Source organism: Etheostoma spectabile, chromosome 20 (genome assembly GCF_008692095.1).
Source record: "Etheostoma spectabile isolate EspeVRDwgs_2016 chromosome 20, UIUC_Espe_1.0, whole genome shotgun sequence".
Taxonomy (NCBI): Eukaryota; Metazoa; Chordata; class Actinopteri; order Perciformes; family Percidae; genus Etheostoma; species Etheostoma spectabile.
Genome location: NC_045752.1, coordinates 5435663 through 5451335, shown reverse-complemented (window position 1 = coordinate 5451335; position 15673 = coordinate 5435663). Strand labels below are relative to the sequence as shown.

Genomic DNA, 15673 nt, shown 5'->3' with positions numbered 1-15673 from the left:
GCTTCAACTATGTCCTCCTGCTGATGGTGGGATTGATGTGGATCAGCATGCAGATGACGCAGAACATGATCAGGGTCACCCACTTACTCACAGTCAAAAAACCTGCAGGAATGCACTGCACACAGCAAACTACTGCAAACCTTGCCACAGAGAGGAGAGGGGGGAGGCCAAAGATATGGGATGATAAATGGATTATAAAGAAAAACATGGAAGATTGAAAAAAACCTGCCACATAATATTTGATCTAATTAATAAACGAATGAGGGCTCTAAATGTTGCTTTAGTTTTTCCATTAGTTCTTAAATTATTTTAAATTTTGACTGCAAAAATAAGCAAGCCACCTACGTGCAGCTCTTTGCATTTCCTGTTAGCTGGTGTTGTGGTAGTATTTTTGGCCCCTTACCCCCCATTCCCTCTTCCCTCTGTGAGGCCAAGGTCAAGAAGCAACACTGGCTAAACCACTAAATCCCTTCTGAAATCAGGACGTGGGCTTGGTTTGTGTTTGTGCACGTGTACGTGTGTGTTTGCGAGCTGAGGTCATGAGAACAGGGTGCAGGCTGTGGCCACACATCCCTTGTGGGGGAGGGTGTTATTCAGTGGTTATTTCAAGGATTTTCCCTAATGCTGAGTGCATCAGGTCAGGGAGAGTACTTCCATCTCCCAAAGGGTTTCTTGGGGAATCCAAAATATCCAGAGAGACCATGTAAAAGGTGAAAGCTGACAGCCTATTAAAAACACAACTAGGCCTCCTCCATCCTGTTTACTGACTCATCCGTGCAGGCGAAAAGGCACAAAGAATATTAACATGACTTGACTCCCTAACGGTCCCACACTGGGGATTCATAGAGGGCTTAAATGGATGGCGCTGGACCACCGTGGATTGTTAAGACTAGATGTAAACCATGAGAAGACTGTCAATAAATAAAAAGTGTCGTAGTGTTGTTTTGATTTTTACACAAAGCTTCTGTGTGGGCTATTGGTTGTGGTGTGTATGTAGGATTATGGACCAATAAGCATCATCACTGTTCTGATTTCTGAACTTCTTTAAAAACATAAAGCAAAAACATCTACTAATAATTTACTTAAGACCACCTCAGTAATCAGTACTAAACCGTTTAAGGGCTAAAAAGTGATAGAGTCAGCGGACACAGTGAGCAGGCCTGGAGTAGCTTTAAGAAAATGTGAGCTTTGAGCTAATTTCTAATGAGAGGCAAAGCCTTTATTATGTGACCACCCAAATCAGCTGACTTTCTCTGGAGGGGCAGTCAGGTGACCTCAACACTCCAGCTGTGTGGGGGCGGGGGGGGGGAGGCTAGGGAAGGCAAGGGTGAGGAAGCAGTGCTGAAGATAAAGGACAGAGGAAGAAGAAAGCTTACCTTTGACAGGTCCAATGTATATTACCTCAGAGGCTAGGATGAAAAGAGTAAGAGAAGGAAAGACAGGAAAGAGGGGAGGGAAGAAGTGGAATGGGAACAAATAACATCGAGTGGACAGATTTAAGATACTAAAAAAATTGTACAAGGACAAGAGGAAACAGAAGAGACAAAAGTAGAGAAATACAAGAACAGGGAGATTCGTGGCATTTCCATGGGCACTGCCAACTGTTAGCCTCAGAGTGGATGACTCAGTTTTACCCTCTTTGCAGAGGAATGACTAGTAAGGTTCAGTAGTTTCCATCAACCCATTTATAGCCATCAACACAGCATGACTGATTGAAAACCCAGTCAAGGCGTTGGTCAATGTGACCCAGTCATGCATGTATAAACTGCAGCACAAATATACACTAAAAGTGCTGGCTGTCCGAGGCATGTCATCCACGCTGACAGGAAAGATAATTAGATACGCCAGGCACGTAAGGATGTGGCGGGCCCAGAGGGACTCCATGGACTGGCACAACATCATGGCTCTAAGTTGGAGTCATGTTTTCCTACCAAAATGACCAATTCTGTGGGGCGCTCAACACGTGACGGCAGACAAAGAGGGGACATGAAGTTTCCTAAATGTGCATTTAAGGATAGAGGTTTTGGAAAAGCATTGCCAAACTTTAAGTAGAAATAATTGGTCATGTACTCCTTATAACCTTAGTGTTCACCATCATGTAATTTGCTTTTGAGGTCAATGTGGACCTGTACAGTACACATACTCTGTTTTGCATGTGTCTGAGTTACTATATGTGGAATCTATTTTCCTATTATTAGTGTGTTTTACCAGCATTGTCAATTACAGACAAGTGATTCAAAAGATGCTGAGGGAAAGGCAAAATGCCCTTTAAAGCAAAAGGTAAACTGGAGAAGCTATGGTTCAGTTCTGCAACTAACAGTTATTTTCATAATCGATTAATCTGCCGATTATTTTCTCAATGAATCAATTAGTCTGTACAATGTGAGAAAAACATCAAAAATAATCAACCAATTGCTGCTGCACTAAATCAGATTAGAGAAATTCTGAAATAATTTTCTTTACTCAGCAATTGTAGACCATGGTGAGCTGCAGTGAGCCTCCCATCTCCTTCTGCTCCACAGTGGTGTGCAGACCAGTTGGCTGCCCAGAAGAAGGCTGTGGGTCTGCCTGTATTGCTGCCTTGCTGCAAGAGCTTGTGATTCCTATCAGGAGACCTGACCTAAGAGGCCAGCCCTTCCCCTCGAGGGACAGAATAACGTCTTACAACTTGGCCATTAAATATAATTCACTGACTGTAGCATGTGATCTGATAGGGAGGACGCAGGATGTGTGTGTGCGCTCACATGCAAAAAGAGTGGTGACTGTAAACAGATTCTGCACATTACTGTTGAAACTGTTTCTCTGCACCAACTCATGACCGCAGTCACCGTAGCACACCCTTGAAATGTAATGATGCAACTTTGGGTGTAATCATCATGTGCTGTTCATAAAATGGAAGGCTTTTTATCGTTGTTTTTTTTCCCGATATATCGGCAAAGAGATAGATAATCAAATCAGCATGTCAGGAGAAGTACTTTTTCTTGGGATGGTCCACTAAGTTCACAAGGATTATTAGCCTTCTTTCCACTCACATGAGTGTGTACATGCGCATGTTGAAGCCAGCGGACAGACCAGAGGCCGGGCAGAGGAGACTCAAACCACACAAAGAGTCCCATTCACCCTGTCTAATAGTGTTAGCAGTTTTGGCTAACTCTGTGACAGCAGCACAGCCGGTTTTGTTCTGCTCCTCCCTGCTCACATGGTTGTAGCTCTCCCACCGGCCAGTATGACTGCAGTCATGTAGCCTGGTTTGGGTTTAAAATGGCAGCGTGACCAACTATGTGTGGAATCTTAACCATTCCTCATCCTCCCTGCCAAGGAATTGGGAGCCAAGGCTGTGGATCCCATGCAGGCCTCAAACTCACACATTCGTATTTGGTCACTATAAGCAGGGTGCAGCAATCTGGAGTTATCTTAGTGGTTTTCGAACCACAAGTGCGATACAGACTCAAAAAACAATGGATGCTCCATAGCAGCTTGTGTAACCTGTTATTCAACCCACTGCTTGAGGGAAACAAGATTACTTTTCACACTGAAATAAACACAATTACTTCAAATTAGACCGTGAACCTAAACAAACTTGAACCTTAAAAACTGAATACACAGACTCATCGGTTAAACACATGACATGCAAAACTTACACTTGAATCTTTTTTTCAAGAAATATTCCTTCCTACTAACCCTTTTCCATTCAGTTAAAATGTTTTTGAAGTGCTTTGGAGCCCTACGTGCTTCGTCTCCATGTACAGTCGGAGTTACTATTCATGGGCTCACCTGAACCAGGGGTTAACAGCGGACCCTCCAGCTCCAGATCGTCCTCCTCTGCCTCCTCCAACTTTTTCTTTTTCTTCTTGGGATCACGGGGCTTACGCAGTAGAGATAGCTCCTCTGGGTGGCGGATATCTGGAGGGAGAGAGAGCAGTAAAGTTCATTTGATGTCACATAAACAACCGTGCCTCACAACAAAGCCAAGCAAACCAGGACACCAATAAGTCACTAAAAACATACAGCAAGTTGTCTTGTTCCAACTAGAGACCTCAAATAAACCACATAACTCCTCGCACGGACATTATGTAGAACCTTTAATGTAGGTGAATACAGTGACATTACGACGACTGAGGAGATTTGTAGGCAGCTGTGCACACGAGTGGTGGAAAATTGCAAATCCCTTTTCTCAGGGCCCCAACAAAACTTGCTTTAACTGTAATTCCCAAATGAGGCAGGGCAGACACAACCTCTGTCTCCTACTTACCCTCCTGCCTCACACTCTTCAGTTGCTGCTGTTGAGAAAAAGGACATAACATCTTTCACAAAAACACCAAAAATGTACCCTTGAAGATATTGCGAAACCATAAATGAAATATGAAAATGAAAAAAACACTTTCTAACAATGTGTCAGCTGTATGCAAGATCCCAATCAGACAGTAAGACAACACACTGAATATATAATGACTGAAACAGAGCAGCCTCTCCCCCCAGCTTCTCTGCCATCATTTCCCTCCCTCCCGCTTGGAGGCCAGGGATCCATCATTCAGCAGCAGCAATGATGTTTTAAGATGGGCTTGGAATGGTCCTACAGAAGTAGTGAGACAGCCAGAATGTGTCAGGACTAGAATAGATGGTGCTAGTCTTGAAGCAAGCACATCTGGATCATCAGCTGGATACGGTTTTCCAAAGATTCCATATAAATAAATTAAACGAGATATTTGAGAGCCTTATTATTTCGATTTTATTTTTTGCAGGACGGTTGGAAAAAAAAAAGTTCATCTTCTCGCATCCACTTAAATAAATCTTAAAATATATTTTTTTAAATATGAAGTTTTGGAAAGGTGTTGCAGACTGATTGAAGAGGTTGCCGAGGGTGTTGAGGAAAGCACGAGCAGTAAGAGAGGGAGAGAGGGGGAGAGAGGGGGAGAGAGAGAGAGAGAGAGAGAGAGAGAGAGAGAGAGAGAGAGAGAGAGAGAGAGAGAGAATGTCTTGGCTTGGGGAGAAAGCTTGTTTGGTTTGTGTAACTAAAGCAAAAGCATTCCAGGAGTTTTAAGAACTACCAGATGGGAGCTCACCCTCTCTCTCTCTGCCTCCCTCCTCCTTCGTTCTCGCTCTGCTGCAGTGGGGAAGCGCAGTCCCTGTGCCCTTATACAGCCATGTGAGTTGCAGGCGTGCTGCCGAGCATGAGCCCCACTGAGCTGTGTGAGTAGGCCAATACACACAGCGTGTGTATCAAACTGTGTGTACGTGGGTACGTGTCTCTTGCTGAGGCAATGCAGGAGCATGTGGCATTTTACTCCAATGTCACGGTTAGTATTCATTTTATGATTTCATCTACAAGACACATAGCTATGAAGCAACACCAATGTAATACACAATAAGTGTAAAGTTAAAGTGTGGTTTAGGATCCATTATCAGAGGAGAAAAACCATTCCTGTAAAAGTAATATTTTAGGTGCCTCTACTGAATTGCCTTGGAAAAGGGGGGGGGGGGGGGGGGGGGGGAATTGGTGGGTGGTGTAAAAGATTCTCAATGAAATGTGTTTTTTCATCATTCCCATAAAGGGAGTAGAGGTGTAATCAATACAATGGAGATTAATGTCAGCTAAAGTATAAATACATCAGAAATGTAGAGATAAAGATAAACAAATTAAGAAAAAAAAAAAAACCCTGCTCCACTAGTATTTTTCAGACAGGTAAGCATTTCAGTCAATTTCTGCTGACATACTCAGTTGAGCGTTGAATCGTATGTTTACAGTGATAATTGAAGTATTATAACCTGGTGGAAAAGACTGCTCCTACACTCACCGCATATTTAGGAGGAATGGTGAGTGACGGTTAGTGTGCTTACAAAAGCTTGGTTGATTTCCATTAGCGGAAATGACACCTTAGACCATAAGACCCCAATATTCTCTCCTGCAGACATGTGACAGTAACCAGGACTGGAGCCAGAGGAGTAGGGTTGACTTAGAGCCACCTGGTGCAAGATCTACAGCTTGCAAGATCTACTCCTTGGAACACATGATTCACTGCAGTGAGTAAGGCCAGCCGCAGAAGAATCACAAACACCGTCACAGTCTAATTTTACAGCGGTTAACCGTTCAAACAGTTTGAGACCCTACATGGACAAAATGAATTAAAGAGGAGTGATTTCCCCTTCTGTTTTCCCCCCTGCATACTTTTTAATGTTATGAAGAGGTGCTCATCGGGCTGCAAGGCTGACTGATCAATACTCAAGAGCAATAAATCAAGCGTTTGTTCCATGGAAGACTAAATAAAACAAGGGGTGAAGTCGCATACAGTCCGGTAACCTGATAATAGGATTGTACATGGTGTGCATATTTTATATTTTTTAGAATTCAGCTATTGACAAGTACAGTGAAGTTAGATAGTGTAAGTGGTTCTCTGTATGTATCAGACAGGGCAAGGTAAAAAAGGTGCTAAAAAGTCCCTCAAAAAGCATAATAATGCATTTTAACATAAGGGTTGGAGCTTAAGCCAAACCATACTCCTCCTGTGTTATGACAACAGTGGCCAGCTCACTTGGGCCAGTCAACCAGACCATAGGTTGATGTGCAATAAATCCTGTGGGCCTTAATGATGAGCAACAGTCTGGCACAATTTTAAAAAGCTCTCAGGTGGACAAAGACCAAACACATGCCACATGCCTTCTCAAATGTCAACCTCTTTCTTCAAACTCATCCTCCTGTGTTCTTTATATCCCGTGATATTGACATTCGCGGTCTCATTGCTGTCCTGGCTGGTCATCCAAATCTCTCGTCATTTTTTGACTCCTAGTTAAAATTTAGTGCTGACAAATACATATATTTACAGTATTGCTGCTGCCCCTTCCATATTCCAGAGAACGCCATCATGTCTTGGTTTTTCCACACGTGGTAACAAAGGAGTGCTTACTTAAAAAAAAAAACACACAGTGCTTAAGTGGAGCAGCCTGAATCTTGTTACCCTGAAGATGTGGTTTGCTGAGAGAAGCAGACTCATTTTTGTCCCATGTTCCTGTCTTAGTCAGTTGGTAAGAGTACATTTTGTGTACTGCCTCGCAGGAAGAGTAAAACAGAATCCTGTCAGAGATCGAAGGTGTACTACACCATAACAAAAAACAATTCTGAGACATTCCAAGACTTCAAAAAGCACACAAACTTGGGTTCAGAGAATTCTCAGAATTGTTAACAGAGTTCAAAAATGTTGTCTTGCAACTAAAAGTGGAAAATCCCTGATGCTTTTGCTTCAATCTCAAGTAAGCACTGCAGCACAGGATGTAAAAGCTGCCAAATGAAATCAGAGGTCAAAACAGGAGTGCTTTTGAGTGATTTTCATGTATTTTAGTACATCAGCCTTTTGCTGAGTCCTCTCGGTTCCCAGCCAGCCCAGATGGACTGTGTCTGTGGCAGGACACAGCTGCCATGGACATAGGAGAAGTGCAGCAGTGATAATTGGTTTTATACTTTGAACTTGGAATGTTACGGTGATTTTCTATGCTTTTCCACTGTATTGGATGCCAGTGTCTGAGTTGTGCTAAAGAGACTGAGTAGCAGACAAAATAGAAAAGGTAAAAAAAAGTCCTGAGCTCAGTCCACTTGTGTAGTGCATGGCTGTTTTGATCCCCACTCACTTGATAGTTTTATTCCGTACACTGTATAGTTCAAAAAGGATTTTTTTGCAACAGGAAATAGCTTCTGTGTGACCATCTGACCGGACACGCCACAGCAACAACATAAAAAATTCCAAATAAATTAGTATGGGAAAGGGAACTGGGGCCAAAGATGCACATCACTGAAAACAAAACAATCACGACTATCTATCTTCCAGTATCTCTGTCACTGCGTTTCGGCTGTCGGGAGCAAAGGCTAGTTGGACCGGCCTCTTCTCTTTGTGTCCCATCTGATTCACTATGCTGTGAGTCAGCAGAAAATTTGCACAGGAAATTGTAAAACTCAAAAGTTGTAATTCAGCTCAGTCAGCTGTCATACTCACAGTTACCAGATCAGAACTTTCCAACTGCCTGTTAGCAGGAGTTCTGCTTTTTGCAAGCAATGATGTCTCACAAATACAAAAGTAGAAGTCACGTCACACACAGTGGCCCTTTACAACCTCCGTACAACATCTTGTGACATACTGGCACGTCCCATGTCAGCCAAAAGCAGTTTGTCCTGAATTCTATGAAGCTGAAATAGATTTATTACAGAAGTAGCAGACACATTCCTAACTAGGCCTGAAAGGCTACTGGCCTGTTTATCTCATCTTTCAAAAACAGCCTCTTTGTGTATTTACACTAAATAAAATGGGCTATTTGTTCTTTTCATTTTAAAGAACGGCATCTTCTGACCTCGTAGCCTTTCAAAAAAATAAAAAGCTCCTTTCCTGCCAAATTAAAAACAAGGCTGAGTGCTACCTGCAGAGGCCAATAAAAACAGGAGAGCTGCCACTGGAGCCACTGAACACAGTCCAGTGACAAAGATACAACAGGTGTGCTCTGACCCGGCCTAATGGAAGCATTTATATTGGTGGGGGTTCTGCAAACTCTACTGGAGACAGTGACTAATAAGGCAGGGGAGCGGTTTGAGCTGAGGAAAAATGTGCGTTAGCAGGTCAGGGGTCCCTGGGGTCCAATGTATGACCTCTGACACGTCTCTGACGGGACATTGTAGTGCCAGTGATGGTAGATCATGATATGTGTGTGTGAGTTGTGGTGTGTGGTGTGTGTGTGTGTGTGTGTGTGTGTGTGTGTGTGTGTGTGTGTGTGTGTGTGTGTGGCCCTTGGGTACCACTTACACGATCGGGGACAGTTAAATTTGGACATGATATTAGTAGGAGAGATGGTAAGCAAGATGGTGAGCAAGAGTACAAGTTATTTACACATACCCGTATATGTACTCTGGTGTGTGCCTGTGTTGTAAGCCTGAGACAGATTGATAATCTCTGTTTACTAAACATTATTGTGAGACGGATGGAGCCCAGGTTCCAAGGACAGCACTGCAGAGCAAACAGTGGACTGCCAGTCAGGAGACATGACTCCAGCATGCAGAACCTAGAGTATGTTTAATAAACACAACCACATTGCAAGGGATTTAAAAACAAAGTGAGAGGAAGAGCATGATTAGTTAGGTTTCATTATGAACATTTCCAGAACCTTTCCAAAAATAGTCTTACAGGGAGATGTTTTTGGGCACCTGAAATAGGTCCAAGTAGACAGGACCACTGTTCTACACTCATTCCCATAACTCCTTGCCAATGAGTCACACCTCATTTCACATTTGCTTCATGACTGTTTTCCACATCTCCAATGAAATTATGGACTTTCCACTTACTGAAGGTTTTGCAGATGTCGGACACAGCCTTGAAAACGCGGTCCGAGAAGTTGACCTTAACCTTCATGTGCTTCATGTTGGGCAGCTGGAGGCGCAGCAGCTTGTGCTGTGGCGTGAAAAGCAGCCTGGCGTCAGCTTGGATGCCGTACTTGTCCAGCGTCCAATGGGTTTTCAACAGCCATGTTTTCTTCTTCTCCCACCACAAAGCATGGTCGGACCAGTCCTTCTTTACATCTACGGATGCAAAAAAAAGAGAAGAGTTGATAAGTTTTAGAAATTACTACAAAGGTGCAAAAGAGAACACAGCATCAGCCATTTCATATCTATTGACAGCAAGGTAAAACTATTAAATCACAGAAAAGGTTTGCATGGGTGTTTAACTCAAAATGGGAGAAATGAGACGACTGAGTGTGTGAAAGACGAGTCTGTTTGTGTGACGCTGTGGAGATATCAGGTTCATACCTCCCTCTTTGTTCAAAGGTCACACTGTGATCCCTCTATAGCAGACACAAGCCACCCAAAACCCATGTAGCTCCCAGGCTTTCGCTCTGCAGGAGCTCAGAAACAATGGGGAGGGACCTGTGGTCTGATGGTGTGTGTCTGACTTCAAGGGGATGGTGAAAACCGCAGGGATTTAAGAGAACTCAAAAAAGCTTTTTCTACAGATCACCTTGCTCTGGTTTCTATACGTATGGGCTCAAGTTGTGTTTGAGCTGCCAATCGCTTCAAAGTGAAGGTAAAAGTGGAAAAGGCAGCATCTCACACACTCAATCTATCAATTGTATCTATGTATTGCCTAAATGGGATACATTCACATAATATATAAGTATATTAATCAGGTCAAAATGAATAGCAGGTTAACTAGCTCAAATACTTGCTTAATTTTACTTTTTAAGAGTGCGAAAAATATCCATCTGATTATGAAAACCCATACTGTCCATATGTTACTTTATGCTCAAGTGTGAAGGCCTTTGCTGTCTATGATAGTTGAGATGGAGTGAATACACCTTTAGTTTTTAGCCTATTATACTTTCAGATGTCCCCCCCCCCCCCAAGAAGTGATGTCATGACCTCGGCATTAGTCCAGTAACGCACTTCCCAAAGCGGTGTCTCATTTCCTCCACCCACATACCCATTCATCGCTTCTCCAGCCTATCCTCTATCTCACCCTGGGACTCCCTCTCCTCCCAGTCACTGAATCCAGACACCGACGTCGGCTTGCTCAGTCATCCTTTAATCAAAGCGGTCAAACTGAACTGCTTCAACTTGTATACTGTTGCGTCAGCAAGACTATTTAAAAGGCATATACTTATACAGGATAAAAGTGAGTCATCTAAAGCAGCATCATAAATATTCCAAATGTTATGTCAACTACCTTAGTACTTTACTGTAGTGCTGCAACTGATTGACTGATCGTTTAAAATTCAAAAATAAAAATAAAAATAGTGAAATACACCCATCACAAGTTTAGAGGACTTACATTATATTCTTAAACTACTTATTTTATCAACAATACAAAACCTGAAAATATTTAATTTAAAGTTGCAGATAAAAAAAAATAAAAACAGCAGCACATCCTCAATTTTAAGAGGCCTAAATCAGCTAATTTTGTGGCACTGTTTCTTGCTATATGACTTAAACGATTACAGGATTATCTTTTGATTGACTAAGAGAAATTAATTTTTTGAAGCGTATCTTACTGATGTGTGAATGATGAATTAAGCAAAATATCCATGCTTCAAGTCCACAATTCCCTGTAGGCTTATTTAGTGTGAATTAATGCTGAACATTCCTGTGGTTAAAAACAGGCAAGAGCCTCTAAGAAACACATCTACTTTGTATTCAAAGCTGGTTGTGCATGATCTACATGTAGCATCAACATATTACATCTATGTATTACATGAGGAACGACACAGCTAATAGACCATAACTACTTTCTGATACAAGGCGACAGCCGTTACCATAATCCAACACTGACTGATGCACATTGCTTCTGCTCATTCTGAAAGGAATATGATAACAATGTTTAAAGACAGGGGAACACTCTTGAATGTTGCCTTATGTTGACCTCCTCCATCAGTCAAACCGATTGGTGCCATGGTAACCTAAACCTTCGAGTGGCTCTCTGTGTTTACATGCGCTATTATTTTCCCTGACCTTAACTTTACATAGGGGCATCCTTGTACTTTGTTGACACTCTGATGCTGATCCCGTCTACTAACTGAATGAATGGGATTAGAGGGTGAGATTGGCTGCTTAGAACCAGGAAACAAGACCGCTGTGATGTGAGCAAAGCACACTGGGATGAGGAAAAGATTAAACTGGTGATAAAGAATGGGAGGGAAGTTTTAGAAGAAGAGTGACCACGAGCATATCAATGCAGAGGGCCTTGCAAAGGCCCAGGACTGTCTGAATTGATTGCGGGAGGAGTTGTTTGTCAAGCTGTTAGGTTGTATACCGTTTACTGTGGGGATAAACAACACTTGTTACTTGAGAGAAAACATTCCAACCTTTCTTTCAGAGACCTTGTGGGAGTTACACTAAACCCTTGCAGCATGGGGGTCTAGCTGTCATCGCTCCATTCTGATGCCTCAGCTGTGCAGAACGCAACTTCATTGCTTTCATCAGAAAAACTGCACCCTTAAGTGCACTGCAGCTATTACAGGCTAGACTAATGAGAGGGAGTAAAGAGAGGAAAAATTGAAAATAGACCAGAATGTATTTTCATAACTCTGCTCACAGTTTTTCCTCTTACAACCTTGCAATTTCTGGTGTCTGGGGGCAATGCAGAACAGCTAGCATTAACGCTTGGCACTCAGATCTCCACCACAGACCAGGTTCTATAGAAACATCCTCATACTCAGCATGCATGGCCCCCATACAGTCTGTGGCAAGGCATGAATTCATCTTGGCTGGTCCCAGTTACCCTCAACATGCTCTCAATGGCCCCCGCTCCACTCTTTCCTTTTCCCCCGCCCACCGCCAAAACCATGGACATAGCCTGTCCTTCTGCTTGCTTGTGTCATTACGCAATAGTTCGATGTGTTGGGATTGGACGAGGGCGGCCCACATAGGCCTCCATTGGGTTCTTTCAGCAACAAGGTGGTAACTCAATCCATAGAGAGGGAGGGAGGGCCAATGGCCTCTCCAAGCTAAAAATACAGCCTGCCAAGCCTGACGTAATGCTGCAGCCAGAGGAGCGGGGCCTAAGTAATTGGGTGCATTAAATGTGGACCCACAGCCCCTCAGTAGAGTGATATATATGTGTGTGTGTGTGTGTGCGTACGCGCAAGGAGGGCTCGGAAGACAAGGGGCGGGGAAACAGAATGGGAAAACCATGTTTTATGACCTCTGCAGGATGTGAAAGATGATATAGAGATTGTATGTGTACGCTGGTTTGGGGATTTGTGGAAGGCAGGGTGTTCTTATCTATCCATTAACTACATTACCGCTGTGTGTTTGTTCGTGTGTGCGCTTTAACAAGCTAAATTAATCCATAAAATCTGTCAAACTGAGTTCTTTTCATTCAACACCACCACCACTGCAGCTCTCAAACAAGACCACTGCCTCTGCTTTGTGCACCAGATATCTAACCACAGCGAGAAATACTGCTGTTATTGCTTTAGAAGCAAAACGCAAAGATCACACACACACACTGGAACTGTACTTTCAGTATTGCATGAAGGCAAAAATGTACCCATTTTCAGGACTTTTATTGGAATAATAGAGGAAACTGAATTGTCTCTCCTTTCCTTTCCTCCTCATCAATTCTCTTTGCCCTTTCCATCCTTCTCCTCCTAGTCAGAGTGTATGTATTTACATTAGGAGGCAGCTATGTTTATGGAGGCCTGTCTGACTGTGAGGGGGAGGGGACACAATAGAGGAGAGGATGAAGGAACACAGAAAAGGGCATGAAAAGGAGAGATGAGGAGGATGAGCAGAGGACACGGGGGGAGATCTTAGTGGGGACACAATAACATGAGAGACCAAGCAAGCATGAGGAAGAGGAATGTCCAAATTAAATTTCACATGCATTGAATGTATCGCAAGCATAAAATTGAAAAACTGCTTTTATGCATAAGACAAACAGTATGCATCCACTTGTTCCGAACACGCATGAAGACACCTTTAGCTGAATGCATAACAGGGTTTTGGTTCTGGGAACATTACTTCAATTATTTTTTCCATCAAAAATAAAAAAGATGATTTCTGATTTAGTATTTTAAACGTTATTTTGCCAGTTGACATGTTTCCCACTGTTGCTAAACATTATACTTTGTGATTTTGACAGTTCTGTTTAAGACATCAGAACATAGAAATGGTTAAGCAGAATTAAGTACAATACATACTAGTCATATTTCCATCTAACTGTCAAGCGAATTTTTTAAAATGACTTACTTTTAAAATGTCACAAGAAAGAAAATGCGAATGCAAAAATTAGAAGCATTTTTCCATCAACTGGTTTAGAGTGAATAAACTAGACAACGCAAAGCGTAGTTTCATTACAAGTTGACGTTACCTATGGTTGTAGATTGAAAACCGGCTTGCTAAATGATAGAGTTTAGAAGCTAAGGTCTTTGGCTAAATGGAGTGAGGTAGCATTGTACAAGTTGGCCGCCTGTGCTGAATAAAGGGGATGTGGCAGAGACATTTGGTGTCAGCGAGACAACCGCTCTCCGCGGTGTATACACGTGTGCAGGGCCAGACGATACACGCTGTTGAACCAATTTGTCAATATACCCGGGGGTTGAGGCACAGGCTATAGTACAATGCAACTCAACTCAACTCACAGGGTTTACCAGTCTAGACTTTTGGGATAAAAAACAATAAATCGTTGTTGTTGTTGTATGTGCACTCAATGACTCCTAGTTACTCTTTGTCTTTTCTTTTTTAAGAGCGGACATGCGTACAGGTTAGGACTTTTTCCACTGTGTTTGCACAGCTTGCCTGAAAATGTTTTTCATAAGCTGTCAGTGGCAAGCTGTTAGCCATCAGTGATAACCATGTCCACGCAGTGCTAGGCTTTGTCATTGTCAGCAATCAGCTGATTAAAACATTACAGCAGGGTGAGGCTGGTTATGCCGTTTCCTTGGTGACTCTTGGCTGACGCCGTGGGGGCAATGGTGCGAGGCGACAACTTGTTTTCATACACAACAAAGACACAGCGCTGCAGGTTTGTCAATCTTATTCTCTCTCGCACGCACGAGAACACACATCCCCCTCTACAACATGTAAGCCTCTCTCTTTCTAAATATATTCCACGTGGCTGAGGCAGGGTGAAGGTCAGTATTGACAAGCTAAGATACAGTAAGAAAATCTTCTGCACTGTCCCTAAATCCGATTGACTGAATATTGGCCTTTAGGTACTCGTTTGCTTAGTCAGACTACAACAAGTTTGATAGAGACAGATGATGACACTATCTGTATGGCAAACATAAGATAGAATCACACAGGATTACAGAGGAAGATATCACTGTACGTCAGAGACAGAAGTGGCAGAAGGTGAGCGGACAAACTTGTTTCTGGACTTGTGACGAATGATCAACATAACTAAATCCAGAAGTCATATTTGCGATGCATCTGTTCCATCCGGTCTGTGTCATGCAAGCAACATATAATTTCTCTTGACACCCATAAAAGGAGAAATCATTGACCAATATTTTGATCTATTCCAGCTGTGTCCTTCTGGTATTCACTAACCAATACCATTAAAACTCAAGAGCTTTCCATTGACAACCTGAGTTGAACGAGGTTGGCTGAGCTCATTTCAGTCAGTTATTATATAACAACTCAGCTTTCTGCCAATAGTCAAACAGGTCATTTATCACAGGCATTAAATATGCAAAACATGCCCCAACCCTTTTAAGCTGTCAAACTTTACCTGACAAAGCATTTAGACAAAGGGACACTTAGTGCTGCCATTAAAGCATTTTAGGCTGCAGAGAAATACAAAAACAAAAGGTTCATCGAGTGTGTTCCATGTGTCAGTGATACACAGCTTACCAAAGTGAGAGATCCTCTAAGGCTATGGCTGGCCTAAAAGGAGGCAGGGGACATTGAGGCAGATATTGATTTAATAGTGTTGTACTTAGAGATGGTCCAATACCATTTTTTTCTTCCCGATGCGATTCTGATACCTGAACTTGCAGATCGCCCGAGACAGAGAACTGATCCGATACCAGCGTGTCATGTATTTTATTATGTTTTAACAACTGTATGCTACTATCCCTGTACGGATGTGATATGATGAGATGTGATTTGTTGTTGGTCTGGCTCCGGTTAAATTATTTGTGAAATATGAACAAAGACAAACAATGAATGCCACAGAACCTTTTTATTATCCAGTTTGACAGTCAG

At 42.6% G+C, this 15673-nt stretch overlaps 1 protein-coding gene across 4 annotated transcripts in view; it reads right to left on the bottom strand.

Annotated features, from left to right (window-relative positions):
• Positions 1-15673, bottom strand: part of fermt2 (FERM domain containing kindlin 2) — a 39825-nt gene that overhangs the window by 14586 nt on the left and 9566 nt on the right. For 2 of the 4 annotated variants that reach the window (XM_032499586.1, XM_032499587.1), the window contains exons 3-5: positions 9317-9550; positions 3775-3903; positions 1377-1409 (exon numbers count right to left, since the gene is read on the bottom strand). In XM_032499586.1, the coding sequence (XP_032355477.1) occupies positions 1377-1409; positions 3775-3903; positions 9317-9550 (396 nt within the window). The remainder of the gene's footprint in view (positions 1-1376; positions 1410-3774; positions 3904-9316; positions 9551-15673) is intronic. The other 2 variants (XM_032499589.1, XM_032499590.1) reach the window with 1 other exon arrangement.